The 22,559-nt window shown below is 28.3% G+C and overlaps 1 protein-coding gene across 3 annotated transcripts in view; it reads left to right on the top strand.

The window, feature by feature from the left end:
• The window catches only part of FER (tyrosine-protein kinase Fer), a 39,581-nt gene extending 24,987 nt beyond the window's left edge, over positions 1-14,594 (top strand). The window contains exons 2-15 of one of the 3 annotated variants that reach the window (XM_015509179.2): positions 3,231-3,327; positions 3,447-3,642; positions 3,764-3,895; positions 4,850-5,053; positions 6,101-6,251; positions 6,344-6,565; positions 8,057-8,251; positions 8,314-8,490; positions 9,187-9,400; positions 9,583-9,735; positions 13,148-13,270; positions 13,351-13,473; positions 13,613-13,751; positions 13,866-14,594. In XM_015509179.2, coding sequence (XP_015364665.2) covers positions 3,231-3,327; positions 3,447-3,642; positions 3,764-3,895; positions 4,850-5,053; positions 6,101-6,251; positions 6,344-6,565; positions 8,057-8,251; positions 8,314-8,490; positions 9,187-9,400; positions 9,583-9,735; positions 13,148-13,270; positions 13,351-13,473; positions 13,613-13,751; positions 13,866-13,950 — 2,211 coding nt within the window. In that variant the 3' untranslated portion in view covers positions 13,951-14,594. Of the gene's footprint in view, positions 1-3,230; positions 3,328-3,446; positions 3,643-3,763; positions 3,896-4,849; positions 5,054-6,100; positions 6,252-6,343; positions 6,713-8,056; positions 8,252-8,313; positions 8,491-9,186; positions 9,401-9,582; positions 9,736-13,147; positions 13,271-13,350; positions 13,474-13,612; positions 13,752-13,865 lie in introns of all 3 variants that reach the window. The other 2 variants (XM_015509178.2, XM_015509177.2) reach the window with 2 other exon arrangements.
• Positions 14,595-22,559: the final 7,965 nt, after the last annotated feature.

Genomic DNA, 22,559 nt, shown 5'->3' with positions numbered 1-22,559 from the left:
ACAATTGCCAATAGTTACATTAACACGTACGCATGATAATAAAACTTGTATAATATTTATAGTATTATAATTATACATATATTTATAATGAGACATTGAGTGTGTACGATGTACCTTTATATTGTATATCAACATTTGATATCAGAAATTTCACTAGGTAGGTACCTATATAATATGTTACAATATTAAATTACACGGATCAATCTTTGTGTGTGCTATTCTTATAACTTTTTAAGTCTGTGCCAAATAAAACACAACCGTGCAATTGTTTAATATATTATCTAAATCCTACCTATGTATTGAGGACAAGTAGGTATGATAATATATTGTAAATAACGATTATAATATAGTAAATACTAATATTATTTAATTATTGAACTCGTATAGTGTAGAATATATCAATGGTAAGACATCAAAAATCAACGAGTAGGTAGTTATTTTTCTTAAAGTTATTAATTGTTAATGTTTTATTTTTATTAGGCACTTTCGTGTAATTATAAAAACATTTAATTCAGGCAAGGTAATATGACACCATTCTATACTCAATGCATAATCTGTATACATATTTCTAGAATAATTTTTCTCATCATTTTATTGTACAAAAATTAAAAATCAACATTGTATTATATATACTTGCTCATACAGTTAAATTTATGTACACGGAAGTCGGAAATATTATATTGTTCGGGATAATAAGCTGTTATGCGAAAAATTGGAAAAATTAATCTTAGGTAGTTGGTTTAAAAAAAAGGGTTGACCTTGCGTTAAATATTAGGACCTTGATTTTAATCCATGACAAAAGTTTCGGTCAATCAAATAACTTGCGTTATAAAACCAAGTAATTATACTATAATTTTGTTGTTGATGTATTTTTTTTATGAAAAAGAAGAACTTTTTGAATTAAAAAATTATTTAAAACATAAATTATTTACTCAATTTTTTTATCATGGGTTTTCAGTTTTTGTGTGTATTATGAAAGAAAATTTAAACTACTGCTAACTAAATAATTGTAAGAATTCATTTTATTCTATACTTATGAATACATATTTATAAATATACAAATATATAGTAAGATATTTTTCTTTTTTTTAAACATAAATTTGATTTTAAATTCAAAATTGCTGTAAATATCTATTTATATAATTATTTTTAAAATGTTAATTTAATTTTCTATAGAATGGAAAGTGTTACACTAATTTTTCGGACAATTTTATTTTTTAAGTTAAAAATATTTTTTTATTAGATACAGGGATTAAGATGTTATTTTATAAAAAATTATAATTTTTAACCTTTATAAAAAGTAACTTAAACAGTATACCTAAAACTCACTGGACTTTTATTTTCTTCTTTAAAATTATAGTCGTAGAGGTAATTAACAATATTATATATTTCAAGGCCTATAAGGTTACACTAAATAAGCATATACTTCCTTACTAGAAATCAAATCCTGGATAAATATTTACTGATAATTAATTATTAACTTGTATATTTTTATTATTCATATAGGTCCATTATAAGATTTATTCAAGCACATTAAATATTATAAAATAATGATTTTAACAGTTATAGACTATAAGTAGATATTACGCAATTTTTTAATATTGATTTTTGATTGATAATTAATTGAAGTACCTATACCTATACCTTAATGATTAAATTATATTTTGATATAATTTTATTCTAGGCTTTAGCTATATGTACCAAATTATGTCTAATATAATATGTGAGTTGTCATGTTAAATTTAGAGTATAATAAAGTCTGATATTCTTGTATATCACGTCACTATATAAGTATATAACGTATCTAATATTAGAGTATAGACAGTATAGTAAGAGACCTTAGAGACCTATCATACGAAATAAATAATCAAACAGAATACTTTCTATGATGAACTCAATTTTGTATTTTTAAGTACATCTTTGATGATAGCTAATAAATGTTTTAACAACGATAGAAATGCAACTATTTACTAAATAACTAATAAGTCACCAAACTACGTTTAAGTATTAATAATTATTATTATAGGTTATTAGGTAGGTATTAGGTATAAATTTCTTAAAATAATATATGGTGTCAACTTTTGAGGACAGCACGATTTATGGATGGCTTATAATCGTTAAACCGTATAATGTATACGTATTGGCTATATCTAACGCAGTATTTAATTAAAAATTATAATTACTAAATTAATTGTTTTATTATTTAACATTTTTTTATTAAAATTGTGTTGAACGCGTCGGTGTCGATAAATATAGAAATACAATTAATTTTGAAATATTTTCATTGCCATATGAAAATATTATAAGCATAATAATTTCATCAGGCCAAATGTTGAAATACATTTATCTGTGCAGACTGCATATGTATAGTACCTATGCCATTATAATATTACTGCGCATGTGGGAGGTCAGAGTTATATTTAAACATTAGGTTTGTCATCCCGTTATTTACATTTGGTATTTTTCTGTATGCAAAGCGAATTTACTAAATTTATTTTACACTTACGGTTATAATATTTGTAGAGAATAGGTACCTAAAGATAGTATTTACATAATATAATATAATATATTTTACATCACTGAAAAGTGCTTTGTCAGTTATTCGCTGATGCCGTCATTTCGAACGACTGACAAAAGCAGTACTCAATTAAAATCGCCAGTTTAACAGGATTACTTAACATTCACTCCATATGTATCTACGTGCCGTTTTTAAACCATGGGTTTTTCCTGAGATTTGCTTATACAATAATATTACATGGTGTTTTTTTATTCAATTGTTTTATCAGATGGGGTTTTGTTTTAAACATTTTCTTGAATTAGATTGGCACTTATTAGGTACCTACTTGCATATCTGAATTCTGCAATCGCAATCGTATTATTTATGGTAGGTAGTATTACGATCCGGATATTCGACTCTAAGCAATTCTTCAAAAATGAGAAACGATCGTTTTCTCGAGAAAATAAATACCTGATACAAATATCATGCCATGCATCCCACATAATTTTAATTTTTTATGTCCAAAATATTTATTCAGAGTTAGAATTTTGTAATTTACCCCAGTGTAGCTTGTGTTTAAATTTGATAATAGTTTTTTGTATGACGTTAATACCTAGCAAGTGGTAATTATTATATCTGAGTGATTTGACAAATTTTTATTGAATGGAATAATTATTGGTTGATATGAATCCGTACACATATCTAATATTTTAATGTCTTTTCTACTTTACAGTTGGTCGACGAGTTGGCAAGAAAAAAAGCAGATTACACCAAACACCTAGAAACCTATCGTTCTATGAGGTCAAGATTTGAAGAACATTTTTTCAAAAGTAAGTTTATTTATACTTAAAGTATAAACAACAAAAATTGATCAACATTTTTAAAACTTTTTTAGCCATTTTTTTTTTATATATATATTATTTAATACGTACACATTTGTTCAAAATAGGTGGCCGAGGAGGGAGAAAATTGGATGACGTCCGGGAAAAATACCAAAGGGCTTGTCGGCGATTGCATCTTGTACATAATGAATACGTCCTATTAATTGCCGAAGCCCAAGAATCGGAAAAAGACTTCCAGACAATAATGATGCCGGCATTTATGCAACATCATAAACAAGAGCTGGAAAACATTATAGCCGATTGGTTAGTGTTATTGATAAATTGCCGTTTGATTGTTCCAATAATATCTCGTAGTTGATAAAACAATGTCTAAAAACACTAAACAGTTATTGTATAATTTTTTTTTTTTAATTTAAATTTTTAGGAAAAATGCTTTAACCGAATTGGCAGTACAATGGAACCCGGCATCTGAAGAGTTCGTGCAGATCGGCTTGCGTATGGAATCGTGCACGGATATCATACAACCGTGTGAGGAGTATAACGACTATACAAAAAAGTTAGTACCTAACTATATAATAAATATAAATATGAAACCCATTTAATTGTATATTATTTTATTCGTCTTCGACTGATTAAATATCTTAGGACTATAATACAATATCAACATTTCAATTGACTGTAGTAGCGTATAATATGTTATATGGCAATTGATATTCTGAACTATATTATATTTTATATAAGTACCTATGTATAAACAAAAACATATTATAGCTGCCCTGAAAAATTAAGCTTATATACACTAAAAAAAGCCTCATAATACCAAGGTTCTTCGTATTTATTATAGAGAATGTTTTAAAATAAATGATTTACATTTTTGAATATATATCTAAACTTTAGTAATTCAAATAAATATTAAAATAATAGAATTTCTTTGGGCCCGCGCGTCTTACAATAGTGAAACTAAGGTTAAACCACGAAATTCGGCCGGTAAAGTCAGTGGGTTAAGCGTAACCGAGGTTTAAACTATGATTGTAAAACGGGTCCTTAATGATTCAGTGATGAAAGAAATATATAATTTATAAGTATGTTTATTAAAAGTTTTATTATGTGCGATAATAAATAGATAAGTGGCGAATAATGACCATGTACTATGTCTTTGCAAGAATTAAGACCTCACATATCTAATGATTAATTTTTTTTTTACTTTTACACATCATAAATAATGCATATGATAATTAGTGCATTAATTTTTCTGCGAAAAATTTTTTAAAAACTACGGAAAAACAACAAACCATCGAATAAGTATTTATTTAATAGTACTATATTATTAGCAATTATAGGGTGTGCAAATGAATTCATTTGATACAACTGATATATAATATATTATAATATATAATATATATGATATAAATTATATAATTTAACACCTGTGTCCGTTCAGCGTGAGATCTGTAGGGAAATTGTACCGTGATTAACGCACATCATATAATGGTTATTTACGACGTTTCAGGACTGAACGAAATGACGTCGAGATCTCATTCGACGACGCGCTAGTGCAAGGCGATACGTCTGGACATCTGCAAGCCAACCAGCTGGCAGTCGACAACCTGACTATGGACTGGGTGCGCAATAAAATGACTGAACTCGAAACCCGGCTGAAAGAATGCCAAGACGCCATAGAAACCAGTGTCGATAACAAGTCGGAAAATAATTCGTAAGTCATGATGTCGAGGGGTAAACGTCATGATGTAGGCTTTGTGAATTAGGTATCTCAAACATCGTTTTGTGTTGCGTTTATAATTTTATATTATTGTTATTATACTATTACCATTTTTCCAGTCATCATTAGAGAGTTATGTATATAGTTGGTACGCAACATTGTTTCATGATATTTATATCTTAATTTCTCTGATGTCCGCCGACCACCGACCGTTATTGAAAATAAGTCAGTTACCCGGTTATGATATAGCATATATTATAATGTGATATCCGATTCATTATAATATTAATACCTTTATACTTATAATTGGTACCCGTTGAATGTAATATATATATATTTTTTAAACTGCTCATTAAATTTGAGAACAAGATCTCAAATGATCAAAAACGAGTTAATATATTAAAATTATACTTTTGAGGGTTTATTTAGCGAGTAAAAAGATACTATACGTGTTTTAAATTTTATTTTATTATCATAAATCAAAACACCAATTGGCCAATGTTCTTCATAATATATTATATAACTTAAAAAATAAAATAAATGTAATGTTTTTCATTTACAATGAAATAAAATGATATATGATATAATGAAAAAAAGGGTATTAAATGAGTAGGCACATACTCGGTTTAGTTGTAATGAAATCTCTATTGTTTTGGAATATAATAAAATGTATAATTTGCATTAAGAGGTCATCAGATATTATTTACCTGAATTCTTATGTAATATTAGTATTCATTTTTTTTCTTGATCAATTCGATGTTTATAATTAATAAATTTAGAGAAAATAGATCATTCAACCTTGATAGGTTGGAATTACCACCAATATCATTGTTTCCACTCAAACTCTATCCCACTTTGTTAAAAAAAATTCTGTTTTACTGAAAAATAGCGTGGGCTATTGGACTTGAGCCATTTATCTTTTCGTACTTGAAATATATTAATACTTATGCACTTTGTGTTTATGCTGTATTTAACAGCTTAGAACGATATTTTAGTGCGAAGTGGATTGTGTTTTTGCATTAAAATCTTATTTCTTTTTAGTGAATTGCAACTGATTGAACTCAAAAGCGAAGAACATAGGCTACAAAAGCAAGTAGATGTTATAAAAAAAGCACTTTTTGAAATTGGTTGTGAAGAATTGCCTTCTGGATGTGATCTTCCATCATTAGATATAAACGATATCGACATTACAGTAAGTTAATTATGTTTTAATTAATATTTAAAATTTCTATCGTCTTTACTTTTACATAACAATTTAAATTACATAATTTATACAATTTTCAGGTTGATGGTACTCTGAAAAGGCCTTCGTTAAGTAACGTTAGTCAAGCATCATCCATGATGACTATAGCTACTACACTGGCTACTTCTAGCTTGGTAGACATCTTACGTAAACCATTTCGTCGTAAATCAGTACCAAATTCAGGGAATGGTAACCTTTCGATGGATTCAAATTCAATGCAAAACAATAACAGTGCCATTACTACAACTACAGCTAGCTCAGGAGTAGGTCCACAAAACGGTGACAGTAGTAATCACTATCACTCTGACAGTATAGATGGAAACGATGGATCGGTTATTGTTGATATGCGACCGATAGTCACGCCTGTGCCGTTTGCTGACAACAATTCTAACAACTTATTGCCTAGTGTGGTAAGCTTTGACTAACATAACTGTTTGAAATTAATTTACTATAGTCTATAAGTTATAACTTTAGGGCTGGGATTTTATTGGCCTAAAAAATCTCAAAAAATGTAAAAATGACTTGAAAAACTCAAAAAATTCATTTAAATTGTTATATAAGTATATAACTTAAACATTGGAAAAAAAATTTTAAATCATACTAAGGTAGTGTATTTTTTTTTCTGTAATGTATGTATTTACGCTTTTTATGTATGTATGTATGGTGTAATACAATTAATAAAACATAATAGGTATATAACAGCGATAATTTTAACGGAAAGGCCTATAATAAAATATTGTTATCGACGATAACTTGTACTGTATAATTTATTATTCGTACAGTCGGCAGTAAAGTCTCTTGATAATTGCAAAAATCTTCGTTTATTTTATGAATAAATTGTGATAAATGCTCCAAAAAATAAGGAAATGAACTAAAATTGTCAAAAAAATGCATTTAAAGTTAATTTTGTAAAAAAAAAAAAAAAAACACTTTTAAATTATCAATATCACCCGAAACACATTTTATACTTACGGACCAGCGTTTCAAACCACCAGAAAAAAAGATGACTGCATCAAAATTCCAGTCCTAGTTATAACTGATAATTAACACAAAATATAATGTATTAAATTATCTATTTGATGATTCATTTTATCAGTCCAGGTAAATCACATTTATTTCAGAATGACTAATACTTGTTTTTACAATGTTCGATGATGTGCTTACAAATGTTCTATTTGTATTATGATTATTACTAATGATCTGTGTGCTGTGAATAAAAATGTATAAAATTGTATTTCTTAAGTTATTAGTAATATTATTTAAACAACTATAGCATTGGGATGAATATTAATGAGTTTAGAGTTATTAACCTTATATAAGTTATAACGATATAATATTCTTGAGTGTGTCTTGTCTGTAAAACGTTGAAGTCTTTTTGAAACAGCCATTGTAATTTGTTATTTTAAGATTACGTTATATACCCGCATAATTATGTTGTGTCAGTTAGAATTTTAAATTTTATAAAGCCCATAATTTGCCTTAAAATTAAAATATTGAAAAAATTATTCGTAGACACTAGATAATAATATTCTTGATTTAAATTTAGTAATATGTAAATTCTCTTTAATTTCGATTATGGCAAAATAAAATTAAAACTTGAAAATTGATGTTTGATATGTTGTGCGTTTCTAAGACGGAAACAACACATGCAGAACGTCATCTTCGTGTGAATGTGTGATGTGTTTACAATGGGAATAATATACTTTTAATAAAAATGTTTATAATTGATACATTTAATATAATTATTACTTTAGATTGGATCTTCTGTGAAATCATTAATTGAAGAAGAATGGTTCCATGGGGTTTTACCGAGAGAAGAAGTTGTTCGACTTTTAACAAAAGAGGGAGACTTTTTAGTGAGAGAAACTACTAGAAACGATGAGAATCAGACGGTGTTGTCTGTATGTTGGGGTGGCCACAAGCATTTTATTGTTCAAACCACTTCTGAGGTAATTAAAATGCTCATAAACTCTGTCAAACAAAATTTCAACAAATTTTATTTTGAATGTAGGGCGAGTTTCGTTTTGAAGGACCATCATTCCCAACCATTCAAGAACTTATTACATATCAGTATCAAAGCGCATTACCAGTCACTAGTCGCTCAGGAGCTATACTTCGACAACCAATTCCTAGAGAACGATGGGAATTGAATAATGATGATGTGTTATTGCTTGAAAAAATAGGCAGAGTATGCGATTCGTATATTCATATACGGGGTGATTTATGAAGCGTAAAACACTCATTATTTCAATAAGTCTAAATGTTTTTGAAAATATAATTTTACATAGCTTCAAGTCATTTACAAAACAACGTTTTTATTAAAAAATTATATTTTTAACATTTTTTTATCCCTATAATTTTTTAAGTATTTTACTTTTTTGAATGACAACATGTAGTTTTAATTTGATATTCCAAAACAGAAGTAATTTGATACGTAAAAATTGAATTTAGGGCGAGTAGTTTACGTGATATAGGTATTTAAAGTTTAGATGAGCGGAGTAGAGTGGTACGGGATTACCCTGCGACATATTTGTCCACTACTCCGCTCATCTAAACTTTAAATTTTTATAACTCATAAACTACATGCCCTAAATTCAATTTTTATGTATCGAAATACTTAGAAAAATATTCTGTTTTGGAATATCAAATTAAAACTACATGTTGTCATTAAAAAAAGTAAAAAAACTTAAAAAATTATAGGGATGAAAAAATGTTAAAAATATAATTTTTTAATAAAAACATGGTTTTTTAAACGACATGAAGCTATGTAAAATGATATTTTCAAAACCATTTACACTTTTGGAAATAATGAGTGTTGTACGCTCCATGAATCACCCTGTATAAATATTTTTTTCATTTCATATTTTTATGCCATCGATTTCAGGGTAATTTTGGCGATGTTTACAAAGCAAGACTGCGGTCTACCAATAAGGAAGCTGCGGTAAAAACATGTCGTGTTACCGTGCCCGAAGAGCACAAAAAGAAATTCCTGCAGGAAGGTCGTATTTTGAAACAATATGATCATCCTAATGTTGTTAAACTAATCGGTATCTGTGTGCAAAAACAACCTATTATGATAGTCATGGAACTAGTCGCAGGCAAGTATTTTTCAATAAATTCTTGATAATTTTTTTTTTTATACAACCTTTATAGTATTTATTTTAAGCTGCTGCTTAAAAAGGTTAATTATCATCTGGACTTTTTATTATGGTTGGATCTTGGATGTGTGCTATTTTCTTAGTACGCGTTTACTAAGTTAATACCTATCTTATGTTTGTAGGAGGGTCTTTGTTATCGTATTTAAGAAATAATTCAAAGACCTTATCTGTCCTTCAATTGGTCTCAATGTGTCGTGATGCAGCCGCTGGCATGATGTACTTAGAGAGTAAAAACTGCATTCACCGTGATCTCGCAGCTCGTAATTGTTTAGTTGGTAAGTTTATAAATTATAAAATTCATATTATGTATAATGAAATGAGATATAAATAATTTGTTTTCACTTACTTTGTAGTATATAGGGTTGCCACACGTCTCGGTTTGGTGTGGATTTTACTGTTTTTAGAGTTTTTGAGTAGGTTAGCGTTCCGGTATATACTGGTAAAGTGTTTTGGGACAGCCAATTTTCTTAGAGTTAAATTTCAATTACATATTTATTTAAATTTCTTGTAAGCAAAATAATTTTGTTTCGATGAATGATATAATAATAAAGTTGATAATTTGATTTACTGAGGAAATCTATTTTGTTTGCTTATTGGTGACGACAATATTACTAACGAATTCATACATTGTTTTCCCGTTCATCATCACAATTTTTTGTATCACTTATAACTTATAAGTAATTGATAATTTTTGTTGGTTATTCGTTACGATTTTACTTTAAAAATATATGTACAAAACCATTGTGTGTGGTATTTCAATTACGAAAAACTAGGATCAAGATGTCAAAAACCGGTGATTGATCACAGGTAAATGATAAAAATAATATAAAAATGTCTGTCCCGGTCTCAGTAATATAAAAATGGCAACCCTACATAGGAGGTACACTTGACTTGACAATGTCTATCCAAAAATCAACAATATTGTTGACTACATACTACCGTGTTGTTTTACATTTTTTGTTTTAAATCCTACATCATAATATGAAAATGTTTATTATTGTTATATATACACCGGATGTATAATTTATACACAGTTTTAGTATTTATGTATTTTTATATAAATATTTTATACTAGCGATGCCCAACATTTTTTTCTTTGGCTGGTCAATTTAATAGAAATTTGTTCTCATTGCCAATTATAAAAATATAAATTAATATATAATGTAATCATATAATTTATAAAATATTCTTATTATATTATAATTTATAATATAAAGTATCTTCTGGTTTTGTGATATTTTGTACAAATTTTTACTTTGTTTGAATTACCATCAATAATAATTATTTTAGTCATATGTGTTTTTAAAATAATGGAATATTTTGTTTTTATTTAAAATATGTTTCGGCCTTCATTAACTATAAATTAGGAATAACTGTATAAGTAGTGTTATATTATATCATATATTTATTATTTAAAAATAGGTGCCATAAAAAAAAATTATAGTTACGGCTTTAATAATAGGTAGGTATAAAAAATCTTGAACATTTAATATGCATTGTTCATTAAAATGTTTTAATATATTATTTTAAAATAAAAAATTATTAATAAACAAATAGGTAGTGCTTTCACTGGATGTCTTCTTCCTCACGTTTTCATGTAAAAAATAAATAAATATTATATCACATATTCTTATTGTGCCCAAGTGTACAGATTGTATATTTATTGTTAAAATTAAAAAAAAAAAAATATATATTATTTTAATTATTAATCATGATATATTGGTTATATATAAATTTGATTATGTTGAATTTGGTTTATTAATTGGCTGTTAAAATATTAGGGTACAGCACATATCGATTTAAACATCTAAAACCAGAATAGATAAATATTAGTGTTTTAGTAAAGTTGTTTGTGTTAATAATAGAATAGACTATTTGAACATAGAATTCCGAATATATTAATTAATAACTTTACAATTTGTGTTTTTTTTTTTGTGTGTCTGTATACACGATAATTAGTCGTAATAATGGTTCAACTTTCAACTTCAGTATCTTTTCCGGTGGGAAAATTAATCTAGATAGTGTATAATGGAGGTCAAAATTAAATTTGCAATGTTTTCAAAAGTTCCAAAAAAAAAATTAGGAAAAACAAAATTTTTTCCCAAAATCAATTTTCGTTTTTGGTGTAGCTCTCAAAAAAATTACTGCAGGTTAGGTTAGGTTTGCTTTTTTTATAAACATTTCAAAATAATTTGACTCGTTTAAAGCTGTTCACGCACATTTTTAATTTTCAATTTTTTCAATTTTTTTTTGCAACTTTATATTCCTTAAATAATTCATACTTATAGCTTTTCGTTGGATAATAACTGTCTTTGCTCAATCATTAATAATATAAAAATAATTAAATATCTAAGAATTATAGTTGATGAAAAGTTTAAGTGGTCTAATTATGTTTAACTTATTCCAATATTAATGTGTAAGTTATTTTATTTATTTAAGAATAAGATATAAGCTAAGCTTTCAAAGTTTAAAAATTGTGTACATGTCTTTGGCACAATCTATAATTAGTTATGGTATGACAGTCTGGGGCTGAACGTATAATATATATTTGTATAACTTGGAAGTTACAATACTCTCATTAATTAAAATAATACTTAAGAAGCTTATGTCTTAGTAAGTCTTACCCAACAAATAATTTATAAACTGAGTTAAATGTTCCAAATCCCAAATATCTTTATTGTAAAAATGTTATTGTACTTATGATAAAAGTAAATGTTAATTTATTTATGCCACAGCATGAATATAACATGCCTTCGAAAAATCATATAGTAATTTAAATTAAAGTTAACTAATATTTCGGAAAAAATAATTCAATACATTCAATATGGAATGGAAATGAAGGAATGAAGGTATCTTTGTAGAAAATCAAATATTGATTTAAATAAATGTAGAAATAAGAATATGTTAGTGAATATTTTATTAAAAAGTTAAATGTTGATAATATTTTATAGTATAATGTATTAACTATAATAATAATAATCCGATATCAATTTGTATTAAGTAACTTTATAATTTAATATTTCTTAAAACTTTATTAAACATATTATAACTTTTATATTTGAACTTGCCTACTCTAAACTCAAGCTATGCTTATTGGAATGGTATCAAGTATGTTTATTAAGTACTATATTTATTGTACAATTATTTGATGTTACAAATACATATTATATTATTGTTATTATTATTATAGTAGTAGTACTAGTAGTAGTAGACACTACTAAATGACTATAATATAGTAAAATAAAGTATTATAATCACAATAATGTAAAATATACCTTCCTACTTGGTAATAATATTATAGGCTAACAGACCTTTTCCGTTTAGAATCGTTTTTTTAACAGTGACTAGACACCTAATGTATAGCAGATAATTACCCACTTACCCGATTTTCAAATTTTAATTTAATTATACAATTGCTCAAAAAACACAAAAATTATCTAAAAAATATAACGAATTATATACACTATTACATAGATCTTTATTTAACAAATCGTAATACAAATTTGTACCAAAACGATCATCAAAAACCTACCATTACAAAACCCACTAGTAATAACAATGTATTAATCATAAACATCCATTATTATTATTATCAAAAGATTATGACTACAAATTCTGGATGAATATCAAATTTTAAAAAATGACTCAATAAAAAACTAATAATGTAATTTTCTCTGTTTAAATTAGATGATAAAAATATAGTGAAGATTTCTGATTTTGGTATGTCCAGAGAAGAAGAAGAGTATATAGTTTCTGACGGTATGAAACAGATTCCAATTAAATGGACAGCTCCCGAAGCTCTTAATTTTGGTAAGTCAAAGACTTAGAACTTGGATAAATGTTTAAAATTATCCGATTATTTCTATTATTCTATACTTATATATTTTTAGGTAAATATACAACATTATGTGATGTTTGGAGTTATGGTGTACTGTGTTGGGAGATATTTGCCAAAGGCGGAACACCCTACAGTGGTCTTAGCAATTCAAAGGCTCGAGAAAAAATTGATACAGGTAATGAATGGAGTACAAAAAGATTAAAATTATTTTAAAAGTAATCACAACTCAATATAATATTAATTTGATTATTGGTTATTTTTAGTAACGTTAAATAAATAATAACTTATAATATTTTATATTATTATATTTTTAGGCTATAGAATGCCTGCTCCCGAAGGAACACCGGATGAGATTTATCGTCTCATGTTACAGTGCTGGCAATATCAGCCAGAAAACCGTCCACATTTCGACAGGATATACGCAACCATGGAATCATTGGTCAAATCGTTGAGGTAAATATTATATTATTATTATATTATATATAATTAACTAACGTTGTTAAACTGTGTGATTGTTTTGTGGTTTGGTTTTGCTTTATAACAAAAAATCAAAAATAACATTTGCAGCCCGGCGTCTCCTAAAATGCGTATTGTTGATGGCGCTAAATCAAATGATATTACCAATGTCGCTCTATTTATGTTGCGTATATGATGAATGTCATTGGCTTTTTGATAGGCCGTCATCCAAGTGGTCTGCGGCGGCCTGTCTTCGGAAATGGTGATATCACTGTGTGTGCTGCGGAATCTTCACAGAACCCCTTCAGCCTGTGAAACTCATTCTTGTGATTGTTTTATTTTTTAAGTTTATTTTTTAAAATTATTGTTAATTGTTTTGTTCATCAGTTATATCGACCTCAAATTTAGCCGCGTATACTGTGTAAAAAAATTAATTTGTTTATATAAGAACTTGGACTAATTATCCGTGTCTACCATTATCTATTTGTTACCTAAAATGTTACGAAAAATGTTTTATGCTCAAAATAATTTTTTGGACTTAGTTGAACAGAAAAATCTCAATTATTAGGTGCTATTTATTTTATTGTTTAGAAAACAACGAGAGTCTTAAATCCAAATGGATAATAGTTGTATAAGTATTCAATCTTTGAGAAAGTGCCAAATTAAAAGACTATAGATAGTTATAAATTGTTTTAATGTTATTTTATAGAATTGGCACTTTAATAAAAGATAAAAATTGTTTGTTTTTTAAATTTTTATTAATGATTGCCTGTACTTGATTAATGGACGAGCATACATTATACATATATTATATAAATAAAATATATATATTTATTTTAATCTTGTATATTGTATTTATTTAAATCGTTATACACACTCATATTATGATGATTGCAATAATTTTAATACTTTATATATTAAAATTAAATCAATAATAACTTAAGTAGAGAAATACAAATTATTACGTTGTTCGTAAGTATATATATTATATGATTTTAACATTTTGATTTTATATATTTTACTAAACAAAATACTGAGTGCTTTCAATTTGAATGAGATATATTCATCCATACAATTGTGATTTTGGATACTTTAAGATATATATTTTTTGTTATAAGTTCTAAAAATATTATTATGTATTATTATAATTTGTAAGGATTATTAATAAATGTTCATTAAAAATGTAAAAACTGTTTTTACACTTGTATATTAAACTTTCATATATTTCTTTCCTATAAATAAAATGAACGACAGAGCAGCGTCCATTTAAAAACATTTAGAGAATATTAAATTACAGATGACTATAAAGCTCATTATAATTTAAGAGTATTAGTAATATAATATAATATATATATATAGTACCTATAGTTTTAATGTTGTGTTTTTCGAACGGCATAAAAATGCGTTTTCTCAGATCACTGCTCGAATAGAACGATCAATCATCAATATTGTTGCCGTTAGAAACGAACGCACTTTGGTATGTATACACTATATTCAATATTCGAATTAATTAGTTCTGTTCCGATGTGGTGAAAACATTATGACTATCTGCAGGTTGCCTACCCGTCTGTCATATCACTATTCGTTATTCGCTGACGTTATACTGTTATAATACTAATGAACTTTACGTCGCAAGACGGCACGATCTGTTGATACAAAATACAAATATCAATGTTCAGTAGGTCATTATTATTTAACTCAAGGTTTCTCCGGGTTTGGTGCACGCTTGACTTAAAATAATCTAGGTACCATAGTCTGGTTACATTTACCGCGCTGCGCGGAAAGTTCTTATAAAATATGAAATACTTCAAACTTATAAATATAACAGTAAACTTAGTTTTTTTGTCTGACAATGAGTCTGTAATGCCATTTTGATTGTGATACTATTCGGGCCAAGTCGTTATCCGCAAGGCGTCGAATACACAATTTTGTAAACGAGGCGGAAATCGTTTTTGTATAAGTACCTCGTATACCTATTATAGTATATATTTACTATGGGTATATTATATAAGGTCATATGGTCACTGGTTCTAGCCGTGATATGGGTATACCTACCTGCTACTAACACTTCAAACGGACGTATTTCTACACAAATGCAAGAACAAGACCATTGAATCTTTCGACAGAGAGATCAGTAGTCAGTACCTATTCTTTATAGAGACTACACGGAGTCTTGAATAGTGCAATCACATGAATAGTTACAGCACTGGTACGTATTATCATATTAAAGTTTTATAGTTCGTAAATCTTTTTAACTGTTAAGGTCCATCGCTCTTTAGTCTTTATACATCACACTGCATCATAATGTCATGTCTTTTGCTATTTATAATATGCGACTATGCGTGTATATTATATTGTATACATATTATGGTATACAAGTGTGGACAGTGACGGATATTACTAGGAATAGTAGGATAGTTACCTATCGAACCTTCCCCTTTGGATCATAAAATCTGCACTTTGCATTACTGCTTCACCCTTATAAATATCTTATATAGACACTCTACAGAGTTATGTATAATGGGTATGTTGTATGTATGTACATATATCCAGTGGCGTAGCCAGGGGGGGGGGGGGGTTTGGGTGTTATAACCCTCCCCCTCAGCCGTATTTATATCAAAAATATAATGTTTATAATATAGGAATACAATCATTTGGTCGTGGTAAAATGTATTCTGTTATGCCGTATTCACACACTACCACGGTTTAAGATAAACTTTATCTTAAATAGTGCACACAGTGTCGTATTATTGCATTCGTGCAGATAATATTTACACTACACCATCATATTGTGTAATTTACGTTATCGACTGCACTGATGATAATAATCATTATCATTCAATTATTTTATTATTAATTTACCATGGTTGTAGATTTATCTACAGTTCTGCGGTCTAGTTGTTATCAATATGAATATTATCACAGAACAATATTATCATTATAAAATACATGGACACATGTTTGGATGTTTCTCTAGTTTTTATAATAATTTTTAATATTTTGCTAATTGACAATTGTTGTTATGGATTCTTCAAAAAAAAGAAAAATTACAATTGTATCCTATTTTAAATAAATATTTAAAAGTTAAACGTATATTATAATTTATTTAAACAATTTATGAGTACATTTCAGGAAGTGTGAAATCCTCCACAAGTTACATTTTATTACAAAAAAAAAAAACCCCCCCTAAAAAAAATCGTGGCTACGCCACTGCATATATCTATGAGTTTCTGGGGATTTCATGATTATTGCTATATTCCTCGTATTGATCACTCTATAGAAACACACAGTATACATAGTATATTACTATATTAGTATATATAATATATAGTATATATTATATATATTATAATTATATATATAAGTATAGGCATGTCATGTAACTTGTAAGCCTATATTGGAGGTAATGTAAGCTGTATAGATCGATATACCAATTGACTGTTATGTACTGTAGTAATAGGACCGAGTAACGTTACTTTTATTATTATCATATTGTAAAAGGACTTCGATTATTTAATGGTTGTGCGATAATTATTGAGTACGACCGTCAAGAATTCATCTGACACGTAACATGTTCTCGACGGACCGGTTTTTAAGTAGGATTATCTACAGAAATGTCCGGAAATGTGATTCGGAATCAGTTGGGTGTGAAGTAGATCATCTGATAACTGCAATATTATTTTTATTTTTTTGTACTGCGAATTGTTATATTAGATCGTCGATTCATTTTCACTTAATAATCATCGTTATATTATATACATTGATATAAAGATTGAATACGCGAATAACCATTATTATTTTTTATTTCTATAGAATAGATTTCATGGCATTTATAAGTGTTCTTTTCATACAATGTGCACATATTATATACGTATGGCATAATAAAAAAGTATAAGTATATTGTATTATCAATGATCATTGTGCATTATTTAGTGTTCACAGTATTTAATATTTTTCAGAATTTTTCCTAACCTAACCATACACACTTTAATAGCTTATAGTTATAATATATGCATAACGATTCGGAATTAATTATATTCGTTAAAATAATTTATTTTATTAAAATTAATCGCAATATATATGAATGTTTTTTAAACGGTTTATTGTACATTAATTATGGTTAATTATTCGAAGGATTGGTATTATTATTATAAATCGTCATTTGTACCATGACAATAAATTGAATTAGTGATGATTTTTTAACACTGTTGTCTGCAGGTGTTTAGGATTTTCCGTACGCTTGCTGTGTTATATAGGTATACATACTTAACACAATGCACAATTGCACACGTACGGCATATTATATGCATGTATGACATTACATGATTTATAACTATATTTGTTATATTTTAATTTTTAATTAGTCAACTAGTGCTTAACAAGTTCATAATAAAAAAACTTTCTAAAATCATTAAGTATGGTTACTTAATATATTTGTTATGCGTCGAAAGATTGATAACTAGTTTGTATATTGTTGTCAAGAATTTAGTCATAAAATTAGGATTACACACATAGGATCACCATTATAAAATATTTGTTTCCAGATTTCTAACTAACTTAAATGCTTTCATGATATATATGGTCCATAATATTGCTTTCTGATCTTTAATATTTCAAAAAAATACATGCTGAATAATTCAAAATGAAAAGAGGGGGAGGGGGGGGGGGTTCCTATTTGAAAAACAGTAGTTTGTAGTGTCACAAGATCTTCTTTAAGTGGTACAAAAAAATCTTAAGTAATCGAAAATATAGTCTTCGAGTATATTAAAATAATTAAATAACCCCAAGAATCAAAATTTGAATATATGAGTATGTATAATTTAAGCATACAAATAGGGTGAGTAATGTAAAAATATAAACATATGTAGTAGGTAGCAATTAAGTAATTTAACGTTAATTCTTAAAAAAATGTAACGACAGCTAATAATAAAAATAAACTAATAAAATCTTGTTTTTGATACCTCTTAAACAATTATGAAAAAAAAAATAGGATAATCATCCTTAAAAAATAAATGATATAATCAATACGAATCCATATAGTTTTCTTTATTAAACAAAAACATTGAAATTTTATAGCTTTTGATCCGCGATCACTACAGGAAACCGGACACAATTTGGACAAATCTTTGAGGAGAAACGCTGGTGCAAAATCAGGGAATGTCCATGGATTTTACCAGTTAATATAATATTTGCATATCTTACCAAAAGCTGGCCAATTCAAATCAGCTAGCCATCAACAGACGAGTGGTGGTCGAGATGCATTTGATGTGTGGACTCTTGTCCAAAATTAATTGCATCAAACAGAATATCAACACAAGTATGTTAAAAGTAGTTATATGTATACAGTATACATAGTATCATGAATTAAGAATGTGACAATGACAATAACCATAACAATGTTACAGAATCATGAAGAAAAATCAATCAAAATCGTCAATTTTATTTTAAGGTTTCAGCATACGATTAATCGGTGAAAACCAACGAAAACCTAACCTAACCATAACCACTACCAAATAATATGCTCAATGGAATTCTAAAAGCCATGTCGTGCTTTCCGGAATTGCCACCGCTTTGCTTCTTACTCTTCGATCAGTTTCACTGTTACGTCACATCCAGAAGTTCCTCCTGTCATCCATCTCTGGATCCGACTCACACAGTACACCTCGATCTGCAGCCAAGCTTTCTAGTCTGAACCGCCCGACCAGCCACCTGCCCACAAACGGACGTGGGCAGCATTTCCGTGACTGTTCAGGTCCTTCGGCAAAATCTGATTTTCAGACTCGTCCTCTTACTAATCCTGATCCTGCTCCTGTGGCTGCTGCATGCCATAGCCGTCGAGCTCCACATCCTCTTGCTCCGTTGAGAGTGCTGCCTGCTGAACTATAGTTGCCCGTATGTTGCTGTAGTACATTGCGCCGTCGTCGCGGTCCAACGAGAACTCCTACAGGATTAGTCACCCCTTGGAGTCCTGATCCGACAGTCCATCGCAAATCCTCTTATTGTCTCGCGTGCAATATGTCTTACAGACGCGGGCAGCATTTCCATTACATAAGCTTTCTGCGGTCCTTCGGCGGCGGCTGATTCTCAAACTCGTCCTGCTAATCCTGATCCCGATCCTGCTTCTGCAAATGCTGCTGCATGCCACATTTTGTGTTTATTGCCATCGAGCTCATCTTCCTGCTCCGCCGGCTGATTCATACTTGAGCTCGTGTTGTGTAGTACACTGCGCTGGGCCGTCGCCGCGGCCCAACGAGAACGTGGCCCTGTCACCCCGTCAGCCCACGTCTCCCGAAATCTCAGACAGCCCACCGCTAGTTCTCTCGTTATCCTTGGTGCAATATGTCTTCAAAACGTCCACTCCAGTTCCATGCAATGGACATTCCTTTGTGATATATGTTTTACAACCAGCGTTTCTCCTCGCGTTTGTCCAGTTTTTCTTTTGTTCTGGTGCCTAGTTGATATACAAATAATTCATTTTTAAGACTTTAATTTAAACAAATAAATCTCGTTACTACGGTAGAAGATATTATTTTATTTTTAGCATTTAGAACGGAAAAGTTATTTATTCAATTATAGCTGCCAGATGCCTATATAGCTGCGTGTATTTTATACTATATTAATGTTATACCTACCTTATAAATTATAAGTTTTAACTAATATGTGCAGATAATTAATATGACCCGAACGACGGATATAGATTATGGACATAGACTCAACCATTCAACTAATGAGACTCGAGTAGTGGTGTGTCTATGTCCTCTAAAAAATTACGCATAGCCCACCTTCTATAAAAATGCAAAATTCACTTTTGTGTCATGTCATCTAAAAAATAAATACTTCTAGGAGTAAATATTAATAGTTGGATAATTTTTTTGATTATTTCGAGGAATTGCGTACTATTGCGTGCTCCCTCTTTCGAGACTGGTAGTTAGGTCTTTAGTATCAAATGTAACATGAAGGCTTTCATTGCATTAAATTGATGTTAAATCCATCATACATTATTGACTGTATGGTTTTTGATATAAAAGTTGTAATGAATAGATAGCGCCTATTTGTTTGAGGGTTTCACGCTTGTAGTTTATTAATCAAGAAACTCCATAAAATATATCTTGCATATATGCTTAAAACGCACGCCATACACATTATTGTATCTTGCACAACGATTATTAAAATAATATAATATATGTAAAGAGATGGAAAACCGGTTGTTAAACTCTAAGTGAATGTTGAAAAAAATGATATATTTCTTATGATTGTTTTAAAATGAGCCCAACCGTACAATCTACGACATTATTTCCTTTAGTACTATATTATGGTTTCATGACAGTACTTACGTCTCGTAATATTTTCATCAAATACTCGAGTAAAGTGAGCTTGAAATTCGTGACACATTATTATTATTATTATTATAATTGATATTATGACTGTGAAAGAGAAACTATTATATAATTTTCAACTATTTTAAAGAGACTCTATTTCAGTAATCAATGTTTTAAGTATAGACTAGTTCAAACAACTTAAGTGAAAATAATATTATACCGTTTTAGTATGCCTATAGTGATAAACTTTTGTCTATACTGTCTATTGTTCTTATATTTATCTTTATATATATATATATATATATATTCTATACTCTATACTCTATAGAATATATATAGGTACTATCAGATTTTAGCATACGTACCATATTATTAAATGTATTGTGTTTGTGTATAATGTGTATAATATATAATGTTTACGCTTCACTATTTACTCTAGACGTGTATAAAAATAAATAGTTTTTTCATAAATATTTGGTGTAAGTGATTATACAGTTTTTAATTTTTTCAGGAATTTGTTTTAAATCGAAAATAGATGTGCGTAGGTTAGGTTAGGAATACGTCTAAGTAAAAGCTATGGTATTACCTAGGTGCTTTATAGGTAATAACTAATTGGTAAACCTATTATCTATATGATGGCAATATTATATGAGGACATGAGGTTGAAAACAATATTATAAAAAATTTTAATTTATAGACTAATTATATTATCAGATGTTTATTTTTGATTTATTTTTTTAACATGGTTCAAAATAGATAAAATCACACAATTTAAATTTTTATAAAACAAAATATACGTTTCAAGGTTCATAAAAATAAAAACGGATTTATTTATTTTTATTGGATTATACCGGTATCAGCTGTATTACGTTTGTATTGGTTATAATATTTATAACTATTATATGTTGTGCAATGGTGGGCATTAACTTGTTAATTATTTCTGTTTTCAACTTATTAACTTATTCAGTTAAATTTTTATCGTTTTAACTTAACTTTTTAAAGTTATAATTATCATTATGGTGCAGTTAAGTTAATTTTAATTTTTTTTTATATATCACGTGGAACCAACAGCTAGAAAACTTATTCTTTCGATTTTGGTAATTTATTTTTCTGATGTTATAATATCATCAATTCATAATAATCAGATTATATTTTAATCTTCACTAGTAAATAGTATTAATATTAGAATACTGATAAGCGTCTTGGTAAATATTTGTATAAATTAAAATACTAGGGCAATTTATGACTTATGATTATTGTGACTTGAAAACAAAATTAACTTTTTTTAAACCGAGTTAAGTTAATTTTATTTTCTATCTTGACTTTTAACTTATCTAGTTAATTTTTACAGCGAGACAACCATTGGAATGACCCTATTCCTAGTAAGAATAATGGCGAGTCGCAGACCTTGAACACATGCGCACATGAACTCGGAACGCGCGCGCGCTAGGGAATTCGATTGTAGAGTAGAGGAAACTGGTTCTGG

The sequence above is a fragment of the Diuraphis noxia genome, unplaced genomic scaffold (genome assembly GCF_037042655.1).
Source record: "Diuraphis noxia isolate RWA-SAM2 unplaced genomic scaffold, SU_Dnox_SAM2 contig0002, whole genome shotgun sequence".
Classification (NCBI taxonomy): Eukaryota; Metazoa; Arthropoda; class Insecta; order Hemiptera; family Aphididae; genus Diuraphis; species Diuraphis noxia.
This window is presented reverse-complemented; position numbering and strand designations above follow the sequence as displayed.